The 27,020-nt window shown below is 40.5% G+C and overlaps 1 protein-coding gene across 1 annotated transcript in view; it reads right to left on the bottom strand.

The window, feature by feature from the left end:
* Window positions 1-26,352, bottom strand: part of nr5a2 (nuclear receptor subfamily 5, group A, member 2) — a 69,205-nt gene extending 42,853 nt beyond the window's left edge. The window contains exons 1-4 of the mRNA XM_033964773.2: window positions 25,875-26,352; window positions 23,615-23,733; window positions 20,606-20,747; window positions 9,281-9,993 (exon numbers count right to left, since the gene is read on the bottom strand). Of these exons, the coding sequence (XP_033820664.1) occupies window positions 9,281-9,993; window positions 20,606-20,747; window positions 23,615-23,733; window positions 25,875-25,956 (1,056 nt within the window). The 5' untranslated portion in view covers window positions 25,957-26,352. The remainder of the gene's footprint in view (window positions 1-9,280; window positions 9,994-20,605; window positions 20,748-23,614; window positions 23,734-25,874) is intronic.
* Between the last annotated feature and the right edge of the window lie 668 nt (window positions 26,353-27,020).

The following is a 27,020-nucleotide window of genomic DNA, read 5'->3' as shown; positions in this document are numbered from 1 at the left end:
TAAAATAGCAACTTAAAACACATCACAGGCGTCCACTATAAGACCACGCAACCCCCCCAACCCTCCACCCACCACCGCTAGCCTGCCCTATCCCCATAGAAACCGACAGTGAACAGTAGGAACAAGAAGTCAAACACTGGACATCCAAACTGCATTATATAACCGCTTTAAGCCTTAAAGTGAGCCGGCGGTACTGTGAAACGGGGTTTGGTGGTGGCGGTGGGTTGTGGGGGGGCAGTATATGTGTCATCTATCACAGGACAAATGCTCAGCTGTGGGGGGGTGAGGGGGGTGCAGTTGGTTCGGGACAGTGGGGTAGGTTGCAGAGGAGGGGGAGTGAGTTTTTTGTCGTCCAGTATAGCGCTGCTCCTCAAATGAAATAATATATCTTTGAAAGCCTACGCCCGCGCCGGTCTCCAGGCCTATATATCAACCCCCGCGAGCGCCTGGTGGATCCGCTCCAGGCCCATTAACCTTCCACCTGTTCCCCCCCCTGTTCCCTCGCTGCCCCCCATCCACCTCCGCTCTTCACCCCAACAACACCTTCCCCTTAACCCCCTTGTTGTCCTTCGCTGTACCCGTGTTCCACTGCCCCCCTCCTATTGCCCTTGGTCACTGTGTCTTGCACCCTATGGCTCGTCTTCCTGACCCTCCCCACTCGTCCTGACTCTTCACCTCCAACTCACCCCCCATCTACTGTCCCTCGTTTCCTGTCCTTCATTCATACGACTTTGCATATAAATGTGTGTTTGTAGTAGTAGTAGTAGTAGAGTCATTTGAATTTTACGTATTGTTGAGCAATAAAAACACCTGGAATTAAAATTAATGCTAGATAAGATACATTTAATGCCATACTGTGGAACATTTCAGGCAAAGCATCATCTCCATAGAGTGAAACAGTTGACAGACCCCCACCAGCAAAGTTGCATAGTGCACCTGAAGTGGCCCTACTATTGAATTTTCAGAGCTTTTATCCACGTTATAGTTGTTTCCCTTCACCATTTACTCACTCGAAGTTGTTTTTAGTTGTGATTTGTGCATGTTTGAGCAATCTTTAATCGCTTATTTTCAAGACAACATACCCCCGTTCAACCCCCATTTTCACTGTCACTGACATACTCCCACATACTTCGTTTTCCAGTTTTATTTTCTGCAGCATTGTGTAGTTATTTTGGTACAAATGAAAAAAAAAAAGATGCTTGTTAGTGTGATCTGTAGCTATCCATAGGAGGGCCAACTCTTTGTTGTGATAACATTTACGGCGACGTCAGCTCCCATTAAATTTCTAACATGTCAGTAGACTTGTTTCTTTTAAGTGGTTTTAGATAAATATTGCTGTTTAAAATGTGCAATGATCCACGGGTGTCATAGATTATAACTATAGAGCAGATACAAGCGCAATAGGGCTTTAAATATTTTGATATTCTCTTTTGGCATTCTTAGTCTACTGCTACTAGTACTGCATTCTGTTATGGGACAAACAGGCTAAAGATATCTTCCCATTTTCAATCTAGAAGGTTAATGCAGAATTATTACATTTATAATATAAATATCGAAGGCTTTAAATTAATAAATAATACAGTGATTGGTTGTCGAATGATGGCTGACAAAGAGAGTTACAGAAGTGATAAAATAAATGCTTGAATAATTCAAATCTATAGATAGAACAAGGACATAGTAACAAATCTCTGTCAACTGCATGCAACCACAAACCCTATCATATACTCGCTGTTTATCCTGGTTGGGCTTGTCAGATTGGGCCGGAGGAGGCGGGTGGAGGCAGGGTGGAGGGGTGTGACCTCTATGACAGAGACAAGACACTGCAGGCGCGGGAGGTGTAGATATTAAGCGCTTCCTGGAGTTCACAGTTCACGCCTAAAACGCCTTATTAATTTCCCCTCAGTTATGGGGTGTGAAGCAAAGGTGCAGTCCGCGGTCAGGGCAGGCCACGGGTGCTACGCTAAACCCCGCCCCTCCCTTCCCCAACTCCTACACATGGGTGCACCTCGGAAATTAGAGCGGTCCTAAAGGGGTCATGCAGGAAAGGTGGAGAAATATGAAGGGGAAAGAAGACGATAGTGCAAACAGTACAGTAACGGAAATACACATTCAAGGGTAAAATGGATTCAGTTGATAAAAAGAGTAATAAAAAATAATCTGGTTTGGACAAAAAGCACTACAAGAATGGCAACAAAAATATTAAATAAAATACAGAATTAGCGCTTCTTTTCCAGGACTGCACCCTATATGTGTGATAAGGTGTACGCTCCCTCTCATGATTCATGCTCTTGGGACGTCGTTTGCGGATCTTGATGGTCTCTCTGATCAGGGGCCAGACATTTTTGGTTGGAGAAGCTAAGGAGGTGCTAAGGTTTTCAATGTGAGTGCTCACTTAGCATGTTTTTTTATAGCCTTTTAAGAATGAAGCACACCCCCGCCCTCCACCTACCTAGGTTTATATGTAGTTAGTCCCGTAGTGATTTATAAAACCTAACATGGAGTTATTTTATTTTTTTATTGTAGTCTCATTTTGAACACTTTTTTTTTGCTGAGATTGGTTATGTTATGAAAATGGGGCAAAAATCTTTGGGGGCGCTATGGGGGTGCATTGGCCATTCTAGGGAAGGCTTGTGCCCCCTCAAAAAAATCCATGTGCACACGGTACAAACAATATTTTTTGTTTCTTTGCATTTTCTGTGCAGTGGTGCTGGAGAGTCGACGAGGAGGAACAAAGGGGTTTGTTATCCCGGGCTCCAGCGTTTTAGGGGCCCAGAATTGGACCTTCATCCTATTAATTTATATTAGAGGGGGGACCATGTGAGGCTCCTTGCCCCAGGCCCCAAAATTTCTGTCAACAGCCCTGCACTTACGTATGGAAATGTCTATGTTGTGTTCTATCATGCCGTAGATTGGATGCATTTTTTGCGTTCTAGCAGGGAGACAATAAAAGAGTACATTAGCTTACATATCAACAATAACATGTATTTATTATGTTCTATTTTGCTTCCAATCCTGGCAACATTCCTTATAAGTATCATAGTATACACATAAAGTACATGTTTTTTGTGTGGTAGTGTTGTTTGTCCAACATATTTTCCACAGCAAAACTTCTCATTGTTTTGAACTTACCAAACATGAGCTCACTCACTTCCTGCCCTTCTGCCCTTGCACTTGTCTGTCCAAAACTTTCATTTTCCTCTCCTCGGTGCTACTCTGATCTCTTAATCATCCCTTTACCATCCTCTCTCCGTCTCCCCTCACGGCACATTCCTCTCATCTCTCCTGTCTTTGTTTCACCTCCTCACTCCTTGTCTTCCTTCTCCCGCACCATCTGTTTATCCAATATGGCTGTCCCCTCTCAGCTGGGAGCTTTCCCACAGAACGCCGCTTCTAATACAGTTCCTCCTCAACTTAATGGCCCAACGTTCTGCTTTTGCCATTCCTGCAACATGCGGCGAGACAAAAATGGCATGAAAAAAGAGATAGACCGAAGAACAGAGACAGCCAAGCACAAAAACCTGAGTGGATCCCTCCCCAAAGTGTCCCTGGGTGACTAAAATAAACAGCAAAGCCACATTTCAAAATGTCAGGAGCAGTTTCCTCTGAGTTGCACTTTTATCAGGTGGACACACTAAATATATGTATAAAGTTACGTCGTATTTTAGGTGACGGTCTAAACAGGCCAGTCTCCTCAAATGGATGTCAACTTAGTAAAAGAAAACACTTTACTAAGCTGGACAAAAGTTGTGCTAAAAGCATCGCAGGTGTTTTATCCCCCTATAGACCTGCTTTAAATATGAGAATCTGCACTGCTTCATAGTAACCAAATAAAAATAAAATAAAGCATTAATGATTTGCACCTATTTGTGAAATTGTTACTGTAAATGCAGTTGTGGAAGAAGTACTTAATGCAGTAGAGAAAGTAGATACTGGAACAAAAAAAATACTCAAAACAATGTACTTAAGTAAAAGTTCTTGTTTAAAAATACACTTCAAGAGTAAAAAGTAAAAGTATTTCACGCAGATTTTTAGATCTAATAAAGAAATCAAAATCTATTTTGTGCTGAATTTTGTTCAGCAGAAACAATTAAATCAATTTTTTTTAGCTGTTTGTATTTGTATATTTTTTGTTCACTCAGATTAGAAACATGTTAAAAAAATAAATTCCTCAGCCCTTTCAGCAGCTCTCACACAATAATAAAACATACTTTCACTTTTCAGTCCTGTAGACTGAAAAGTCTGTGCTGAGTAGAAAGTACAGATACCTGCTCTTAAATGTAGTGACGTATTTTATGGCATTTAATGCCATACTGTGGAACATTGTAGGCTAAAACAAAAACATTTCCGTGGAAGCAACCAGGAAGAGCACACAAATGCATTTACCGAAATTCAAATTACTTCCTGAGTTTTTTCACTGCACTGGCGTTACACACGACGCTGTGTCCAAACACCAGACCTCGCTGTTGTTAAAAGGTGCAGAGAGGAAGGGGCTTCGGAAAGAGGGATATAAACAAATGAACCATCAATAGTCTCGATCGCCTGGCTGAGCTCTGCCTGCCATTGTGTTGGTATTGGGAGCAGGGCCAAGCGCTATGCACTTAAAACAATAGGGGACTATGTAGCTTAGACACATGACAGAAAATACTGCGGCCATCATACTTAGATACTACAGATATGAGTAGCTTCAAAGCCATGCAGTGTTTGACAGTTCATCTAGCATGTGTATCATATTAAGTATTATAAACAAGTTATCACTATCCACTCTGGGACGGGGGGAGGAGGTCACTGCAGGACGGGCATATTCGGAGTTGGGACATAGAGCAGTAAATGTCAGGAGAACACTATTTGATTAGCACACATCGGCTACTAATCCTTCTTAGATGGCAATAGAAAATACATTTGAGGCATTTTATGTGTAAAAATGACCAGAACTGCACAGATTAGGGGCATGTAAAAAATACATACACTACCAGGCAAACGTTTGGGCACAACCTCTCATTCAATGTTTTTTTTTTTTATTCTTTATTTTTACTATTTTCTACATTTTATATATATACAGAAGACATCAAGTATATGAAGTAAGATATATGGAATTATGTACCAATGAAAAAAGTAAATAACTCCACTACATTTAAAACACTTACTTAACTTGTTTTCTTTACTACATAAATCCATATATCTTGCTTATTTGATCTCTTCTGTATGTATCTAAAAAGTAGAAAGTAGTAAAAATAAAGGGGAAAAAAAACACTGAGGTTTATAAAAAAAAATAAAATCTTTACATTGGACGTATTGAGACATATTGAGACAGCAAACTGACCAAAAAAACAAGCTGAAAAAAAAAAAAAAAAAAAAGTTTTGCCTGAAGTGTCTCGCCTTCATAAATTAGACAATAAATCTAGAATATATTTGCTATTGTACTGATGTGACTTCAGTCCATATCAAAAAGGTATAGACTCTCCTCTTACTCAAACTGTTTTTGGACCCTTTCCAAAAGTATTCATTGTGTCCTTGGCCCATTACAAACCTTTCTTAAAAATCTCATAACAAACATATCAAAGCATAATTAATTTTTAGTATTTATTAAATCATTTTTCACACTAGAAAGACTACATACCCGTTCCAAATACCATCTGGCAATTGCACCTGTCTTAAACTCATTTTACAACACAGCCATATGCAATAGTGACTTAAATGTTGCCAAATTTTCCTTCACTGTGCCGTGATTTTAAAAACAGCTGACACAACTTTTCTTAATCAAAAACTGGCCTGATTTGTGAGTTTCTCTTTCTGAAATCCAACAGTCCAACGAGCGAGAACTTGCCTCATGCCTCATGCCTCATTCCCAGAAAAACGAAACATTGTGTGTCACTGCTAAAGAATGGCACCGCATACGGCTGTATTATAATATTTATGAGTACATTGACCCAGGCCAACTTATGGAAACTAAATCTTTAAGTATTTTGGCACTGTCCCCAAACACACCCCGCGATCTTGGCTCACTTATAGCAGAGAAATTCTTTTGTTCTTAGTGTTCTAATAATAGCGAGAAGGCTTGTGTTATGTATGAGTGGCTGTCTGTTTCTTAATGTGGTAATGGGGACGAGATGAAAGGGCATTTATAGTTTCCTACACTCCTGTGACAAAGTTTTATTTTGGCGGGGGCTTCCTGTCTTTCTGGGGTCCAGCTTAGACGCTCGTTTATTGGTCACTTCAGGGCATGCAGGAAGCGTGGTGGTGAGTGGTTTGGTCCGGCGAAAATAAATAGAGACGCACCTATTTGGAATGCATTGTTTAGAAGATTTTGTGTGATTTTGTGTGTTGCGTTTACATGGATAAAGCTAATTATTGTGAGCAGAAGGTAGTCTGAGAAAGTTGGTTCTGCCGTTGTGCCAAGAAAAAACGTTGCCAAAGTAAATGGTCACATTTTTATATAGCACTTTTTCACCTTCAAGGCACTCAAAGCGCTTTACATCAAGGAAACACTCACTCATTCGCCAGTGTACGCAGACACTGGGGGCGATGGGGGTTAAGTGTCTTGCCCAAGGACACAATGATAGTATTCATTTGTGGGAACTAGAATTGCACCACCACCCCGTGGATCACTGGATCTGAGAGCTCTACTCGTGATGTTTTATGTCGAGAGTGGGATTTGAACTGCCAACCTTCGAATCAATGGACAAACACACAAACTGAGTTATCGTTGCCCTAGCTACTATCAACCTAAAGGAGTACTTAGCAACATGAAGGAAACATTTTGTTTTCCTTATACTGATCAATCGCTATTTTTCATTAGACTTAAAGATGTCTCATTAAATACAACAAACTCTGTATTTCAGTGTTAGTTTCCTGAACATGAACTATAGAGATTTAAATACTCGCAATTTCTTCCTCCAAAGTTTGAACTCATCTCCAAACCTTGAAACTCTTTTATGACAGTGGACCGACTGTAGACCTCTAACTTAAAAATATGCAATTAATTATTATTGATTAGAAATGACTGATCCATATATATGTAAGTTTGATTGTGTTTTTGTGGTCATAGAAGCTGTCGGCACATTTGGGCTACCACATCCCTTTCACCCTGCCCCTGGGCAATTGAGGCATCTAAGTACAAACCCATTATGGACCCATTCATTACTAGCACATATTGCTCTTTTCACAAACAGTTTAAGTATAATTACGCCCCTCGGTTTAAAACCAATGAAAACTGTGCTGGGACTGCCACAAGGGTGCGTTTAGTCTGATTGTCAGCACGAGATGAAGGCGGGGCTACTGAATTCATCCTGGGTCATTTTATACCTTTGTAACTCACATCCAGCTCAATTACTATCAGGCTTACGGTAATATGGGTAATCATTAGGAACACATAATGACATTTCATTTAGCCGCAAATCAGCCACTGACACAACACAAGTGGCCGAGGTAATTGAATTCAAATGAGGCAGTGGGGAGAGAGGGAAGTGGAAATGATGATTCAGTTAACAGGCAAAATCCATGCAATTATGAGCTGTGACCACACCTATACAACGAGCCACTATTCAACAACACAAAAATGTCATTATCTGGGAACAGTGCTTGCTAAATGTCAACATGTGTGCTTCAAGTGCTCTTGTGTTTTGTAAATGCGCCAAATCTATTATTATTGTCACCTCTTTTGAAAGCTGGAGAGATGTGCATTCATAACTGGGCTAGTAGGGCCTGGACAAAAGATTGAAGCAAAATAGAATAAAACATCGTACGACCCAGTGTAATCAAATGGTTTGGCACAATGATGAACCCAGCCGCTCAGCAAATAGAGCTGCAAGTGAGCAAATATACAAAAACCCAACTCAAAATGTGATGAGAAAGGCTTATTTCTACGAAGGATTTCTCAGCTGTTTGTGTCGTGGCTGGAATGTTCCAAATTATGCCAATAATCGTATTTATCTTTTAACTGGTAAAAAAAACTTAGACTATATATATAACTGGACATAGCTAACCCGCTAACCGCTGCATTCAAATAGGAAGTGAGCATGGGCTCGCTTCCAGCTCCATCGACTCTGGCTCCAGTTCACTTTACATTGACAAACTGTCGCCCTTCTCTCTGTAACTGCTGCAGTGAGCCTCGTCATTTTGGTCATAAAATGTTCATATTGACCCGCTCTACATGATCCTGGTGTTTTTATTTTGCCAAATGCTATGGAGACAAATGCTCCCTTAGTCCACTTTTTTATACAGTCTATGTAAAAAACACAGTGAGCGGGCTTGCCTCTTCACAGATCTGACCTGTAACTTGGGCTTGTTCATTACTTGCTTGTCTCCATGACGATACACAGGATTTATGCAATACTGTGGAATATCCTTGGTAAAGCAATAACATCTCCATGGAAACAAGCAGCTGGTGGACTACCAACAGAAAAATGTCTTATGATATTAAAATGCCAGTTTACTTGGTGGGAATATTACATTGTATTCCGTTCACATAAAAGCCTCAGAAGAGGTCACTGGGCCTCAAGCTTCTAGTCAAACTTTTCACAACCAATAGTCGGAATGTGTCAGCCAATGTAGCAAATGCCTGTTTTTTGCATTTTGATTAGGCACTGGGACAGACAGATGCGTCAAGCCAGGCCCTCCAGCCCACACCAGCCACTGCACTCTGAATTAATGTTGAGCCGGAGCATAAAAGGCAAGATTAAAGGGGTGGTGGAGATGAAGGACTGAACTGATGATGGTAACAAAGTGTCCAAAGTGCTGTCAATTATGGATGACAACACAGAACAGTTCTACAACAATACAAGCTCGGCCAAATGATCAAACTTCTTGCTTTGATCTTTTATAGATGCTGGTGTGACTCTGATGAAGGAGCGACCATACAGGCAGACACATCTCAGTAAGTCTGTCACAGGGAAGCTGTGGCATCCCCCAGTGTGTGGCGCACCCCCAGGGTGCATTATGTAATTTTTTTATCAGCTGCCTGTCTCTACGGAGATGTTCTTGCTTTGCCTAAAATGTTCCACAGCGCTGCATTAATTGTTGATCTTCCACAGGGGACAAGCAGATGACCCCGACAGTTTTTATGTATTTTTGTGCCAAAAATACCTGCAATGAAATAACTGCTAAAGATACTGTGGAACATGCCAGGCAAAGCAAAAAATTAAGACAATTTTTCCCACCAGAAAGGTTACGTAGTGAGCCTTTAAGCAACTTTTGTGTCCCATAAAACAGTACAAAAAACTATTGTATCCTGATTTTACAGAGCTGTACTGTATCGTAGCCATGTTTAAAAATCCCAGCCTACCTTGAGTTCTCTGAAGAAGATGCTGCTCCTCGCCCACTCGACGATGGAGAAGAGCGTCTGGTCGGCCATCTTGCACATGAGGCCGAAGGTGTTGAGCTTCTCGTGTTTGGCGCGGCTGGCCTGCTCCTGCTGGAGATAGGCCAGGATCTTTGCCTGCACTTGGGGCTCATCCGGTTCACACTTGAGCAGCTCCACGATGAGGTGAGGGAAGCTGGGGGGCGAGCCAGATTGGTAGGCGTCTACGTAGGCATACCCCATGATGGACTCCGGTGAGCTGGTGTACGGGTCAGGGTATTCTGATTTGATGCGCGTGCTTTGGAAGTGTCCATATGCTGTTTGGTAACCCTGGAGGCTACCGGCGTGAGGGGGCATGGCCATACTGACTGGGGAGGTGACAAAGGGGGAGCGGTCGTAGTCTGTGGGGGGCAGGGCGGTGGCGTGGTGATGGTGGTGATGATGATGATGGTGGTGGCCCGTGTGGTGGCCTCCATGGTGGGTGAGGGGCAGGCCCTTGGAGGCAGCAGAGTGGATGTTCTGGATGGCAGAGGAGATGGTGAGGTCGGTGGGCACGGCCTGCATCACCTGGCTCATGGCTTCGATCTTCAGGCCGTTGGCGCGGATCAGGGCCTTCTTCTGCTGCTTGAGGGCCCGGTCGCGCTTGTACATGGGGCCAAACTTGTTCCGGCCTCCGCGCATACGATCTGCCCGCACAGCTAACACACAAGACAGGGGAAATACAGAGTCACATATCAAGAAGTGGCTTACAATAGGTGGACTTTACTAAATGCTTTTGTAAATGGAAAAAACAAATAATGCTTCATGGCACAAAGGGTGGCGCCAGACATTTTTGGTTGGAGGAGCTAAGGGAGTGCTGACGTTTTCAATACGGGTCGTCACTTAACATGTTAATATAGAGGTTTTTAACAATGCGCAATGTTTATATGTAGTTAGCCGCTGTAGTGATTTATAAAACCTAATATGGAATTACAGTTGTCCCTCACTATATCGCAGTTAACCTTTCACATTATCACTGTTTTGCAGATTTTTTGTGTGCAATTTTTCATGCTTTTTTTTTTACAGTGTATGAACGTGCATTGTGTTCTGCATCCTGATTGGCTAAGGGACTGTAGACCATTGTCAATCAGTCTCCTCCGTGCCATGTCTCCTGTACAGTACAGAATACGTTCATCTTGCCAAATTTACATAAATGTTTGATTGACACTACAATGGAGTGGCGCCAGGACGAAGAGGCACGGTCAGAGGAACTGTGAAATACACGTGAGTCACTATTGATTAATTAAACAAGAGAGAAATGTGAGAAAATGTTAATGCCTGTATGAGAAAAGTGTATAAAGTGTGTGGTGAGGGGTTTTACAGCCTTAAAACAGATATAATAATTGTAAAAAATAAAGCTGACTACTTCGCGGATTTCACCTATTGTGATATTTTTAGAACGTAACCCCTGCGATAAACGAGGGACCACTGTATTTCATTTTTATTGTAGTCTCATTTTGAACTCTTGCCATTTAAACATTTTTAGTCAATACTGGATTTGTTATGAAAGTGGGGCTACTTTGGTGGAGCTATTGGGGTGCACGGCCATTATGGGGGAGGCTAGTGCCCCCTCAGGCTCCTTACTTATTGAAGCAGCGTATTATAATATAAATATTTGGACATGAGTGTCAAGTGGTCTATGAAGTGTCCTATTTTTCAAAGCACTTTACATCAAGGAACCACTCACCCATTCACACACACATTCATACACCAGTGTAGGCAGACGCTGAGGGTGAGGTGGGTTAAGTGCATTGCCCAAGGACCCAACAGCAGCATTCATCTGTAGGAAGTTAAATCGCACCGCCGACCTGTGGGTCAGTGGACAAACACCCTACCAACTGAGCTACCGTCGCCCATATCGCACATAACAGGAAGATGGAACTCAAAAGTCACCATTTAACATCATAAAACTACAATTTGTACACAATGTATTTTATCATTTATGAGTGGCCAAACACCTGGGCTTATGGGTAATAAATATATTGAGAGCAAAGGTTTAACTTCTTCACTGTGCTACTCTACAGATAGCCCAGTTACTCATTGACCCAATACATTCATTTAACACTACTAATCCCAAGATGACCTGCAATCACTCTCCAAGAAGCCGCAGAGTTTGTCATTATATAGCTTCAAATTACACATTGTTTATTTTTATCTGATTACGCAAGAGCTTGGACATGTAAATCTTTGTAACTCTTATCCCGGGAAGTCTAAAAAAAGCTGACAATATGAGAACATAATAAAGCATATCAAACATAGGCCCCACACCGCAGGAGTCCCCAAATGCCCCCCTTCCGGATCAGTGCGTGCTTGTAGTGGGTATTTCTAATGAAGTGGGGGCACACACCGGCCTGCTATGGGAAAGGGGGGAGGGAGAGGGAAAGAGGGAGGGGTGTGTGATGTGTCCGACCACTGCCACAGGGGGAAGCCGCTCTGCTCTCTCTCCCAGTCGGGGGGCGATCTTGTTAATTATTCATACTTAATTACCTCTTACACTGATGAGGCCAGCCAAAGCCAGAGCGTTCAACAAGAGAGCAGACGTCTGGGAGCAACGCAACAAGAATACATTTGTTATCATTTGTGGATACGGGCAGAGTTATTGTATTTGTAGAACAGTGTCATACAGTGGTGGTCAGTGTTACTATTGGTTACTACTGGTGTTTTGTACAATCTCATGATACGTGCTGTGTAGAGACTTTGTAACAATTACTACACCTAATTAGCCTCCGTGGTGGAACGTAACAAAGTAAAAGTAGTAAAGAACTGTACTTAAGTATAGATTTTAAGTATCTGCACTTTACGTAGACTTAGTAGAAGTTACTTTACTTAGTAGATTTTAAATTGGATACTTTTTACTTTGGCTTCACTGCATTTGAGAGAAGGTATGTGTACTTTCTACTCCACTACATTTTTTAACTGGACTGAAAAGTAAATGTATTTTTAATGATTGTTTGAGATCTGCTGAAAAGACCGATGGTTTATTTTTAACATGTTCATAGTCTGAGTAAACAAAACACACACAAAGAAAACTGATTTCAATTGCTTCTACTGAAAAAAATCACTGCACTTGAAGCTTTATAAGAGCTCAAATCTGCACAAAATTCTTTTACTTCTTACTCTTTAAGTACATTTTTAAACAGGTACCTTAATACTTTTACTTAAGTAGATTTTTTCATGTGATACTTTAACTTTTACTTCAGTATTTTTTTGCTCCGATATTTGTATTTTTACTTAAGTAACAAAACTGAGTACTTCTTCCAAAACTAAGTAGCTTTAGTAAAGTAATGCATAATGGACAAATTGTTTATTAAGAGTGATTCAGGCTGAGTAACAACTTAACTAAAACCCAAACCCCAGCTCCTAACCCAAACATCTTGACTAAACCTGACTTCTTAATTATAACTTAATTAACTATTTGTTTATTATGAATTCAGTCTTTTTCATGTTTTATTTTGGCTAACAAACATATAACCAGGTTTGCAATGGATATTTTCTAGATTGTTTCAAATGAAATAAAAATCTCTGTCAAATTTTCAAATAAAATTGCGGTGGGGACCAAGTCGTTCCACCTCATGTTGCATTGACAGGCAAAAGGACATAAGAGGAGAATCTGAAGATGGGGCGCATAAGGGGGGCTCCGGGCCGCCTTGGGAGCAATTTTAATGACCATCGTGGTAAAAGTGTCTGTCACTGATGTGGGCAAAAAGAGCCGAGAGATTTGAAGATTCGCAAGCAGACCGTGTAGCATGTCAAACGAGCCACCACTGTATCCCCAACTGTACAATATCTTCTCAAAACTACCAATTTTATACTTTGCGTTTGGTTATTTCTCCCATTATATATGATGACAAAAAATATGAAAAAGTCCAAATCTGGTGGATGATTAGATCTATTTCTTAAACAATATCACAGAATATAATTTAAGTATTAATTATTTATGCATAACAGGGTAATTAATGAGCTGAGGATGTAATAGTCAATCCAACAGGGAGGACAAAATTAGGGGCTGACTCCACTCCTCTCCGTCGAACCCAGGGACCCACACATCATAAACAGCAGAAATGGGGGAGGGAGGGGCCAAGAGGGTCTTTGTCTCTAATTAAACAAGGTGATTTGCATGTAACACAAATGAACACGAGGGGGGTCTGGAGAGGGGAGGGGCTGAAGCGAGAGAATGACAGAGGAAGAGGTTGTGAATGACGGAGGGATACAACAATTTTTTTAATAAAATGAAATATGCATTATGCAGAACTGTGCAACTTACAGGTGCTGAAGTCAAGGCAGATACTGTCAGGAATCTAAACCCATATGTTACTTAAACTTTGATGGCAGCAGAGTGGTTAGCTTTTGCGTTTCTGACAAGCAAGGAAAGAAGTTGGGGGTCTAGAGTGTATTGCAGTAATTAAAGGGGTCTAATTATCCATCATACCTAAATACACTGTTTGTTTCATAACAGCTGGTGAATTTAAAACCCATCACTGTACACTGTATGAAAAAGTTGTCCATTCACTGTATAAAATGTATTTATAAGCATGGTGAAGAATGATTTTACTTTGTTGTGCAATGCATATACAGTGTTTGATTACACTTTGTTTTTCCTGTGAGCTCCCCGGTTCGTGTAAATAGTTTTATTTTTCCCTTTTACTCTTTTAATACACTGAAATGGGATGGGACTAGAAGAACATGGTATTGTAAGTAGTACTTTAAATAATCATGCTGTTTCATATGTCTGAACCGGAAGGAATGTGTTTGTACTATGTGCTTCCCTCCCGAAATAAAATAAAGATTTAAAAAAAAAAGAAGTATTTTTAAGGGATTACTTGATAGACTGCCTGAATATCTCACTTGTTTGTTGAACATTGATATGGAAAGTGAAAGTGAAAACCCCTTAGCTGACAAACTGAGGGGGAAGAGGATGGATTAGCATAGTAAAAACATAGTCTAAGTCATATAGAACATTCTTTTGCAAACACATCCTAGAAAAAACTGAGTTCATATTTTTTAAATCCATCAACAAGTTCAACCCAATAAGTAAAAAAAAAAAAAATGCAATGGAAAAAATGGTAACAAAAACAACACTTCCTCTTCCCTAGCCGTAGTGAAAATGGGATCTTTGGGGTTAGCGCTGCGGCTAAGGGGCTACTGCCATATTGAAAAGGGCTGAAAGGCTAAAAGGCTGTCGGAGTCGCCCATTCTGCATTCCCCCTGGCTAACCCTGCTCCTCTGCGGTGCATCCATAAATTTACAAAACTGACCCGGACCAAACCCTTCCTTCCTAAAAAAAATAAAAAAATAACCCCCACACACTGCCCCCTATCCCAGCCGCGCGCACGCACCCCGAACTCCCCTCTTACTCTCTGATTTATGGTTGTTTAATATACAGGAATATTAAGTGAGCGTAGGTGAGCATCCCTGTCTGGCTGGGGGCATATTAATGGGATCCGCGGAGGCTTGCTGACACCCTGTTTGTCATGTCGCGGCTCGGGCCTTTGCTCCGGATGCGCCCCTACCCAATGCACACACATGAATACCTATGATACCTATGCATAAGTAATGGGACAAGGCCCGCGCCCGCTCTTCCAGGCTACTGCGAGGAAGCTGATGGAAGACGGATCAGAGAAAGAGGGATGGAGACAGCCGAGGAAATGAAAGAGTGGAGAGAGTGGAGTGTGGGAGATGCAGGAGGGAAATAATAAATATAAACAGTGTAATTTCACATGTAGATCAATGATATGTTGTGATTTCAGATGTCATGTGGTATTAAAGGTGAAGTCAAATGCATTTGTATTGAGGTAAAAAGCAGGTTGGAGTGAATTATAGCGTAGGTGGGGTTCTTTTAGTAATGTTGCCTTCTATTGCAAATGCAAGCACAACAATTTGTTTGGGGTTAGACAGTATAAGAAAAAAATAGTACAAAATGAATCTGTAAATATTAGAGATTGACTGATATGGGGTTTTTTCATGGCCGATGGCAATACCGATTGTTTAAAATAAAAAAAAAATATATGGCCGATAGGTTTTGCCGTTATTTTTCAGCTGATATGTTTTTGTTTGTTTTGTTTTTTTATTCAAAGTCACCACTAAAATCCATAAGAGAGCTGTGTTGTTATGCTTTATGCAGTTGTCTCTATGCATTTAAGTGTTCAAGTAAAGCCTTGTGTATATTCTTGAGGCAGCTGGTGAGACAAAATTAATCAACCTGTCCTGGAGATTTAAGGCCGATTACTAATAAGCTAAAAAGTGCAAATATCGGCCAATCGATATATATCAGCTAGCCAATATATCAGTCTATATTTATCTAATTTTGAGGGGTGGAGAAGAATGGGGACTATTGTACGTCAATACGATATAAATGGCTTTTCTATGGAATCTATAATCTTTCAAGTTGAATTGGAGCTCTAAAATACACAAAAATCTCCATATATTTAGCAATTTTGTTGAAAGAAAAAATAAAAAATGCCTGCGCTATTCTTACAGTTGCCTGTTCTTCCTGTACCCACGAGTGAGAGAGATATTAAGCAGCTCACTGAACCATTTGATGTGAACTTGTAGCGAGCATAAAAAGAGAGTGAGACCAGAGGGAGCACTTCTGATATGGCATGCTTCATCAGCTTCTGTGAATGACCTGCTAATAGTCCACACCACACTGGGGTTTATGTTATTCTGTGTCAGTTAACATCGAACGAAGCATAATTTTACACTACGGTAGCTATATTATGTGTATGCAAGAGAGCAAACATATAAAATAATCTGTAAACTGTGTAAATTGGAGTACTTTCTAGGGTAAAAGTACAGTACCGTACAAGTTGCCTGGTGATCCAAAGCCCCATCCTATTGGCCGTATTCAGCCCCGCCCATTTTTGCCGTAAACTGCGCGTTTTTTGTGGTGGCACTTCCGGTTAAGCGGGAATCCCATTCATTTCAATGGAGAATGTGGGAAAGTTTTGTGGCTAAAATATCACATAAACCAGGTTGATTTGTGTGAAATGTTCTATGTTCATGTGACCCACATGTCAACACTGCCCCCAATGTCTGGGAGGCTTTAAAACAGCTTTGTAGTCTCTATAAAATTTATTTGAGGTCAAGATCAGTAGCCCCATGCAAAGTAATACAATCCGAATGACGATGGCGGCGCCCACAGCAACTTAATAAGGTGAATACTTTACAAGGATGTATAATCTGGAACGTGTCTCTATGGGTGTGATTGACAGGCGGATTAACCAATCAGAGAAGCGCATAGTCTGTCAAGTTAAACTGAAGGGAAAACATAACACAGAACTATAAAACAGCATGAAGTTCTGTTGAATTTATGTGCCAAGCTCTGAACTCTGAAATAAAAGAAAGTAGTTTGGTTTGAATAATAGCAGGATATTTGAGCGATGTGTTTTACATTTGACTGCGTCTGGTCCCAGATCCTTTTGCCTTCGAACAGAAAGTAGGAGGACTAGCTCGAAAGCCAAGTAATTTTGTAGTGGGTGCTCGTGGGTGTAGTGGAAGAATAAATACTAGAAGCAGTTGAAAGAGTGACAGTTGGAGTTGTAATCTTACTAGTATTAGCTGGTAAGCCAGTTTTCGAATATTTTTTTGCAACTCAATTAATACAGATCCAAAACTAGCACATATTCTTGCTCTAAGCCTGTCTGACTTTGACCCTTACATACTTTGATTGGTAGTTACATTGTCCAAAGTGACCAGTATATTAATAGCCTTTTACTATTGTCTACAACATGTGCAAGATGCCAGTGCAGTGTCTGCCACTTCACCTCGTATGACTGCGACCTGTCTGCCAATGATGAAACAACACAAACAGATAAACATGAGTTCACTGCACCACAACCACTGCCAACAGAGCTGTGCACACTGGGGATAGCACCCGCTCATGTTTTACTGTTAGGATTAGTGTGAGAAGATAGATAGAACTTATGGTTGTGGCGATCTCTTACACAATGAAAACAAATCTATGTTTTTAGTGTTGCTGTTCAACAATGTAAATAGCTATAGATAATGTCAATAATGCGTTAGTAATGTTCTGCTTGCAACATAAAGGTGAAACATAATGAAAAGACAGAAATTTTCGAATCCAGAGCAGACGATAGCCACCCAAATGGATCCCCCCAAAAAAACTTATGAATAGTATATGTACATTGCTAGAAAGAGCTGGCTAACTGTGCATTTTAACACAAGGATCTAAAAAAAAATTCCATTGTACTTGTTCAAATCAAACATCAGATAGTAACAGAAAATGCATGTATATTTTTTGGCAAACGGTCACATTTTTATATAGCGCTTTTCCAGTTTCAAGTCACTCAAAGCGCTTTAGATTAAGGAACCACTCACCCATTCACACACACATTCATACACTAGTGTACACAGACACTGGAGGTAAGTGTATCGCCCAAGGACACAACAACTGTATTCATGTATGGGAGCTGGAATCGCACTGCCAACCTATGTCATAGTTCCAGATGAAGCGCAAGAGCCAGATTTCCCTATTGATTACATTGTATAGACCATAAAACTCACTGTATTACAACACAAATCTGCATTTTAACAATATTCATTTTAGCTGCTCCCATCTGCATTAAATATTATTGTGCTATAGAATGTTGTGATATCATCTGATACCCCCAATAGTTTATTATATTTAGACTATATGTATCTGTCAGATATTGTCCCTTAGTTCTAAAATCCCACTTGCGCACCTCTACTGAACAAGAAACCCTCGCCAGTTTAGCTTTACACGCTCTTTGGCCCTTGCACGATCGTCTTGAAATAACAAAACGCTCAACCTAAGCCTCCTTTTTCTTCACACATACATTTCTAGATCAAATGACAGTGCAGTGCAGTTGCCCATGGCCTTCTGCACACCTTTTTAAGTTTTCTCATGCATATATACATGTGTTTACCCAGGGAGAGCCAGGCATATACTGCGTGTGCGTGCATCTGTGTGTGCGTGTGTGTTTGCAAGTGTCATCTTTTCCGCGTTGGAGGTGCTGTAGAGCGGAGGTGGCAGCAGTCGCCCGGTGGCCCGCGATGGAGAGCCGCTGCAGGGCTTGTCGTGCCCCCGAGCTACCCACCGACGGAGCCAAAACATCTCAAACAGAGCGCACACATAGTCCCCCCCCCTCCTGCTCCTACCCTATCCCCCCCGCTTCCTCCCCACCCTGCTCCCCTCCGCTCTACCTGCCCGCGTGAAGGGAGGGAGGGCGGGATGACAGGCTGAGACATGGTGCCCGCCGGCCATTCACAATTAACGGCAATTAATTATACTACGCGCTAGGAAGATATGAAAAGAGAGGTAGAAAAAGAGAGATTTGAGTGAGTTCATTGCTAGAGAGGTGGGAGTGAGGGAATGAGTGACATTTTGGGGATTCACTGCACAAAAAGTTAATAAAATCAAAATGAATAAAAATAAGAAATGACTCCAAACTGGAAAAATCAGAAAAAAAGAAAAAAAAAAGTGAACGCAAATTTCTTAGAACAGCAGTAAAATCCAATTATGTTTCGTCGCAATATACCTGTTGCAATAGAAATTAATCATAATCTGCTTTTTTATGGGCAAAAATATAAAGTTTAAAATTCCCTGGTGAATACTTAACAAAAGGTTTGTAAGATTTATAATTCAGCACGGTGTTTTGAATGTGTCATAATCACATCGTCAGCTAAAGCTGATTTTAAATATTATCTTTGTGCACTGGGAGTGGTCTGCCCTGTCACTTCGGCATTAGTCCTGTTTGAACAAGCTCCTGATCCAGATTCAAATAAAACAAAGAGAACCCCGAGACACTACGCCAAAAGTATCATCATTACCATTCTCAACTCAACGCCAATTTTAATGTTTTATCTATTACTCCATCTGGTCGGCTTAAGAGCAGGCCGACGACCAAGTCTACTGTCTATAACCCTGTACATCTTACTCTTATTATGACTTTACTGTGATTTGCACTTTTAAATAAATAGTAATCCATACTTTTATAAGGCAATCAGGTATTTGACATCGTACAAGTTTTAGCAACCCAATTCACGACAAAGGATCCATTCATTAGGTTTAGATGAGCACATTACTGATCTGTAAAATTAAAAAAAAAAAAAGATCAAACCTACAGAAAAATATGAGTTTTGCGAGTGTTGTTAGATGCATATTCTGAAGCAAGCTGAAGTTAATTAGAATTGTGTACTCGTCTGCATTCTGTGCTTTAAGACGGGGATGATGAGTGTTTAGTGATAATGGAAACACCATAATGTAATACAAATACAAACATTTCTATATTATTTATGATTATTTATGTTTTGCTTTGTTGTATTGTGATTTTAATGTCTTTCTTATTCTGTAAAGCACTTTGAATTACGTTGTGTGCCAATTGTGCTATACAAATAAACTTGCCTTGCCTATTACATACATATACATTTAATTTTTTGTGTAGTTCAGACTTTTTTTTTCTTGCCCAACAGAGAAACATTTGAGTTACTGATTTACAACAAAACTGGGAATTTCTCTTGCACGTGTCCCAAATATTGCATCAGAGCTAGCATAGCCTGGACTACATCTATTACACATGTTAACAACAACCACATGCTACTTTTGCTATCCCCAGTGTTTTCATATTGTGTCAATGTCTTTTTATAATTCAAACTCTACGACCCACGTATCAATGTTTGGGCCATGTTTGGGCTGCTGTTACACTTTTTTAACTTTTAAAGAGTCCATGGAGCCATTTTGGAGCAACCAGTGTGAGTCACAGATATACAGTATTTTTTATATATATATATATATATATATATATATATATATATATATATATATATATATATATATATATATATATATATGTATATATGATGAATACCAATATATCTAAAGAGTCACATATATACTTCAGAAATATTAATTGTAAATAATTTTAAGGTCGTAAAGCAATATAAAAAAGAAAAAAAAAAAGATATATAAACGTGGTCACATGACATATGGTAATCCATGCGTTGGTTTGAATTACAGTGAAAAAGAATTGTAATTTCATCAGATTTTAATCCTGATAAATGCAAATTATTCTTCTCGCAATAATCAAACTTTTTAAAATGTTTTTGCTAGTAGTTACAAATCCACGTAAACGCACACTCTATTCATTGGTTTAAGAATTATCAATAAAAAAAACACTGTTGCTATGGCAATTAGCAATTTAAAACCTATCCTTTCAACGAGAAACAGGAACAAGAAGCTGAAATTACACCGTAACTACACACAAGTGGTAAAAATCTAACCAGATGCCCTACCTTCTAGCTTCATGCCGACGGTGAGGCACTTCTGGAAGCGGCAGTAGGGGCAGCGTTTGCGTTGGGTCTTGTCGATTTGGCAGCTCTGGTTTTCGATGCATGTGTAGCGCTTGTTGTTCTGGACGGTGCGCTTGAAGAAACCCTGTGGAGAGAGGCCAATTAAGATGTCAAGACCTGCTCTGACCCCCGCGCTGAACAAGCTAATGGGGCTATTCACTCACACACACTCTCACACACACACGGACACTTATAGATACAAGTACGACGTTTGATCGAGGGGGAACATGGCGCGGTTGTACGATTTGTGAGGGAAAAAACATGCAAAACGTGTGAGAGTTTTGGTCAGTTTTGAGCTACTCGAGAATGCATGTAAGACTACTCTACAGGATGAAGATATGGAATCAACATAAAGATCCTACATAAAAAGTACATTTGTTTTTGCAGAAATTTTCTACATTATAGATGGGGCTCAAAATATGCATATTGAAGCTACTAACACACATAATTCATTTAAGTACAACGCTATTATTAATAAAAACTGAGAGTCAAATTTGGGCTACAGACATGATTTTTTTTTTGTACATAATACTGCAAAAAACAAAAGAACACAAAATGGCACAGTACTTTTCCTTTTCTTTCTGCATAAATACCATAAGATCGTTGCTAAACCTGTCACATTGCATTATGTCCATTTTGGCAAACAAACATAAACAACCAAAATCCACTTGATCAGATTCAACATGGAGACTCATGAAGTATGTTCTGTATTCATGTACTGGGCCTAAAGTTTACCAGGAAACACTCTTTTTTACTCTCTGCTTAATTATTTAAAAATATGAGCCACAGTCCACAAAATCCAATACATGATATCCATAATTCACAGTTCCGGGATTAGACACATTCATGCTTGCAACATGGAATTCATTATTGGCAGCTGCAGTGAAAATCAAACGAAGGGAAGATAGTATTAACGTATGCCAGATCCATAACCTGGGAGGAGAATTCCTAAACCTGTCTTTTAGAAATAAAAATATTAAAAGGGAGAGCTGTCGATATCGCACCAAACACTAATTTAATTGAGAATCTGCATGGCCTGATCCGTCAGAAAAGAGGAAAGGAACAGTTTTGGACTCTGGTTTGCCTCAGAGAGAACTTTCCATTCATTTTCCTATTTATGACACGGTATTCGCTATAAATATCTGAAGCAATATGCGATGTGAGCTGGCGTACAAACCCAGAGAGTTTGTCTGATAGAACTGAGAAAGAACACATTTTTGCCAGTACTGGATTCTGCTTTGTGTATTCACTTCTATATTAAAAATAATTTATTGTATGAGTTTAAATCACAAAGCAGCATTGTCCACGAAATTCTTTTAAAATAATATTATATTATCTAGACCTCACTGACCTCAGATTCCATCAAAGAACTTTTCAGCAGTTGGACAATACACAGAAAACTGCATTACAGTAATACCTCAGTAATATACTTTTCTCTTGCCTCACCCAAAAAGCACTGCTTATTGAAATAGGCTCATTATAACTTTAGAGTCAAAACTAAATGATGAAAAACGTTTTTGTAAGCTAAAGAGTTTCCAGTGTTCCACAGCATCAGAACTGAGAGCTCCCTTGTTGCTTCAGCAGACTACAGAGCCCTGTCCATGTGGAGGAATAAAAGACTATAGTATCTATGAGTGCCAGTGTGTTATTTAGCTTCAAAAGTGAACCTGTGCTGTCCTTTACTCCTTGAAGCATTTCACAGTTTGAGGTGTGCATAATGTTGTTTTGAAACATGAAAACAGAATAGGATTTTGAGGATTTTTGCTTTGATTGGTGAAGTTGGAGTGGCGAGGGACTTCCTCACCTGCAGATCTATTGCAATGCTTTGCTGATTGCAGATATTTAATGCTTATGTGCCCACGTCAACAATCGATATCTCACAGTCATTCAAAAGGCTGTGTGCATTTTAGAGCCGATCAATGAAGAGCTGCAGGTAATTATCAATAGTATTCATTCTTTAATAGGCATATGCAGCACTTGATAGGAGAGCTCTTCATCGGGCTCTCAGTGTGAGGGCTCTAACAGCACAGGGAGATGTGTGCCGGACTAACAAGGCTCAGAGGCAGCGGAGATGCCACTGACGTCTGCTGCAAACCAGCGCTTAGCATCTCAAGGTCATAATATGGGATCAAATCTATAACATCTGCTTTGAATAATGACCACATAAGCAAGAAATGTGCAGCACCGCATCAATACGACGAGCTGCCATTTTGACTCTCAATAGTGTTAACACACAGACATTTGTCTTAGCTTCATTTTGTGCTGACAGCTTTACGGAACTAAGAAAACAGCTATTAGCCGGCGCTGAGGGGCTGGGGCGGAGGTGTGGCATAAACAAGTTGTTGATGGAGCGCAGATTAATAGTTGGGCTTTGTGTCGCGTCATTATGAAGAGCACAGCACCTCCGTCAGTCCATAATGAACTGGTGATGAGTGGATCACAGTGGAGCAGGCTGAGCAAACACTGAGCAGTAATAACCTCTGCTGCAAAGGACAAAGTGTGGCCTATAGAAAAAAAAAAAAAAACTGTTCTACTATTAACAGACTCCACAGAACACGTTTAACTATTGGGATCTCAAAAATACAGGAGAAAAGGATTTGTTGATTTAAAAATATTGACACTGACAAAAAAGTATATTTCTACATATGGGCCGAATAAACATTCAAATACATTCTGCAAATAAAACTGTTATCCAAAACTGACACATTTTAAAACAGTGCTGTACTACTGTAAATGCTATGTAAAATCCATCCAAAATATAAAATCAAAACTGCTGCTTACAAACGATTCCAAGAAGAGACAGGGAATAACGTTTTTTTTGTTACAGTGCCCTTCACACAGATAAATAGTCCGGGGCCTGTTTTAGACACTGAGTATTTTCTGTGGACAGCAGAGCACGCGGACAGCGCACAGTCACCCGCGGACGCACCGATCCACAGCGCACTCACTCACCTTGCAGCTCTCACAGGTTAGAAGCCCATAGTGGTAGCCAGAAACCTTGTCTCCGCACACGGGACACATCTCGTCCAAATCTTCGTCATACGTGTAGTCCATCATTTTTAATTGGGGCGCTGAAAATAACACAGAGAAGTAAGAAAATCTGTTTGGAATCGTTTGCCCCAAAGCGCACTTCACCCATCAAATAGAAGCCCAACATGAAAGCATAGGTTAGGCTATAAGTTTAACCATGAAATACTGATTTTGGATGTGTGGAAAAAATAGTGTTTTTCCCCCCAGATAGCCCTCTATGTTCGTCCCAATAAATAAATAAATAGATGAAGATGAACACTCTAATATGCAAACCTTTAAGTAGTGAAATAGCAAACACAAAAGGGAGGATATTAAAGTTACGCATTGGAAGGGAGAACGTTACCGCCCACAGACAAATGAAGACACACAGACAAACTGTTATCTCTGCTGGTGGGTAAAAAAATAAATAAATAAATGAATGAATCAGGGGGTGTGGAGAAAATACTCCTTCAATTAGACAGTTTTGCCCAACTCTTGTCTTTAAAAATATCGAGGAGTTTATGGGAAAAGGCTTTAGACGCGTAACGCCCTCTTAAATATTGTTGCATTTTTGAAGCGATTACTGCGCAGAGCAAACAACCAGATCCACGTTTAGTGTCTGAGTGTTTATGGCTGTAATCGTATAAAAAGAAGCCAAGATCAAGCAGCTCGCGGACATATTTCAGACACGTTAATCCAAGGCCTTGTAGACACTTTTACGCATCAGTTCCACGCGCTCTGAGTCTTAGTGTGAGATTTTAATTGGAGGTGATTCCTGGTTTGTTATAGTAGCTCTCCCGATGCAGCTGGAGCAACAAGTCCCCCTGCGTCTCTGCCGTGGTCTCCCTCACACTCCTTTTTCCGCAAAGCAAACTTTATTTCCGAACTTTCCGCTGCTTTGATGCGCCCAGCGGCTCAGTGCGCGCAGGAAGCAATTTGTGAAAATACATTTTTACCTCAACAAATAATCAAGTTTTGAGTTTTAACTGACAGATGCAAATGTTTTTAGAGTATCACTGGCAGGTGTTTAGGATATGCTGTGTTCCAATATTGTTATTTTTCTTTACATTGATATTTTGGCGCTCACATAAGGAACAGTCTATATTTAAATAAATTCTCCGGGAAGGAAATGGTGTCACCTGTTCGCTGCGTGTCCGAAAGTGTGGCATGTAGAGCTACCTTGTTTTAAAGCCGGTGTGTAAAGCCAGATAACGGTGCGTCCCGCTCTTGTTTGAGTGTGTTATCAGCGCCATAAAGCGCAGCGGGCTAATTGATCAGTCCGGCTATTGGCATGAACTACAACCAGTGGAATTACAGCGTCATGTGGGCTTCATGAGGAAGATTCCGAAATAAACCTCTCTGCACAGCCACAAATAAATTTCTTTTCAGATAGATATATTTTCATAAACAGAAGTAAAACATTAATTGTGTATTAAAAGAAAATAATAAAAAAAAAACAAAAAACAAACTCGCAATGCATCATAGGCCTATAAACATATAACAAGAATAAAAGAAACAAATGACTAATTAAAAAAGGAGAATGAACGAGAGTTTATGTTTAGTTGCATTCTTTTAAAAAGCACTTGTTACAGAGTAAGGCCTTTTCATTTATTAAATACTTATGCGTAATTTTGGGATACGTACGCGTAAAGAGCTTTTACGCCCGAGGTCATGGCATTTGAATCCCAATCTAGGCTTTAGTACAGGCCTAAAGAATAAACTAAATAAACAGAATAAAATATGTTTTTTGGGATCGTTCCAGTGAATTAAATGTTCTCTGCAAAAACTCCAAAAACTAGGCTATAATGTCAGATTCATAAACATTTCAGAGAACTCTTCAGCCTCCTCGTCATATTTTTATTTATTTATTTATTTATTTATTTATTTTTACAAAGAGTTAAAATGTTCGATCCACTTCATCTGTCCCCTTTTACGCATTTTACGCGTGGCTGTAAATGACAGCAGCCTTAAATCAAAGGCCATAATGTAAAACAATAAATAAATAAAATGTAATGATTTTAGTTTATGACCAAAGAGAAGCTTCTAGAGTTATAAAACAATAGTCTTAAGTCAGTGACTGGTGTTTGGCCTATAGTTACACAATAAAGAACATTCCCGGTTATACATTTTACAAATGTGTCCAGTCACAAACGTTATGGCTTTACAGCCGATCATAAAAACAAGTTTGACCGTACTGTCCTACCTTGCATATTCCTGGGCATACGCCCGTGTTCTCCATACGATCGAGAGAGTCCCAGAGATTCAGTCTCGACTTTGGGCAGCATGTCAGCGCTGCCGGCCTGAGCTGGAGAGTCCGCGCAGCTCTGCGCCTGGACGAGCAGTAAACGCGCTCTGCTGATAACCAAGTCTGCAAAGTCCGCTCAATGTCAACATCAACTTTTAGATACTTTTGTACTTTCGTTAGACGGACACGCGAGTCAGCCAATAGGATCAGTCTTTTCTCTACTCTACGACGAGAAGCGCGTGTAGACTTCTAAGTCTAACTGAGGTCCCCGCGTGGAGCTCTAGGTCTGGCATCAGAAGCGCGGGTCTAAAAGCCGTGAGAATAAAGTCTCTACTCGCCGGTGCCGCGTTCCTCTGAACATAAAGTCGGCTTATCTGAATTGCCCGGACCGTTTGGAGATGTGGAGAGCTGTCCTGCTCCTCCGCCTCGCTGCTTTGTTTACGCGTGCTTTCTCCAATAGGAGACGCATGCGATCCTGTGACATCACTGCGTGTCACCCAATAAGAAGAGAGCACTGGAATACATCGCCTCAATCCACTTCTGTCTTACTAAAAGGAAAAAGCTCAGCTGTTAAATATCGTTAATGACCAAGTTTAACGCGCAGCGAGAAGAAGCGGAGATGCAGAGGCTCTGGCACGGCACGTGCGAGAGAGGATTCAGATTAGGGGTTTCTTACCTCGTGCATGTCTTAACCTAGAAGGCCTACTCTTTAATGCACTGCGTCTATCGTCTGACTTACAGGACGACACTATTACAAAAAGAAAACAAATGGAAAAACTGTACACGTCTTTATCTACAGCGCATGTGTGCTTAAAAATATGGAAGACCTTTGCATCCACAAGCCTGCTGCTCGTGGCCCACGGAGCTGTGGCCAGCGATGCGGCCTCGGGCTGATTTTACTACAAATCCGCAATACATTATGCACCATCTCCTGAGGAGTTCTCGGATAATGGGCGGTGCGGAGATCAATTAATGGCTGGTGTCAGACTCTGGCCTTTTAGACTCCTTTAAATAAACCAGATGAAACTCACGCGCTACAAAACAAAATCTGTATTCCCTGCATTACGCACCACGTTGCACAATTTTCTCTACATCAAAGGCTAG

Source organism: Periophthalmus magnuspinnatus, chromosome 4, assembly GCF_009829125.3.
Source record: "Periophthalmus magnuspinnatus isolate fPerMag1 chromosome 4, fPerMag1.2.pri, whole genome shotgun sequence".
NCBI classification, from domain to species: domain Eukaryota; kingdom Metazoa; phylum Chordata; class Actinopteri; order Gobiiformes; family Gobiidae; genus Periophthalmus; species Periophthalmus magnuspinnatus.
Note: the sequence above shows the minus strand (reverse complement) of the source record. Positions and strands in the feature narration are given on the sequence as shown.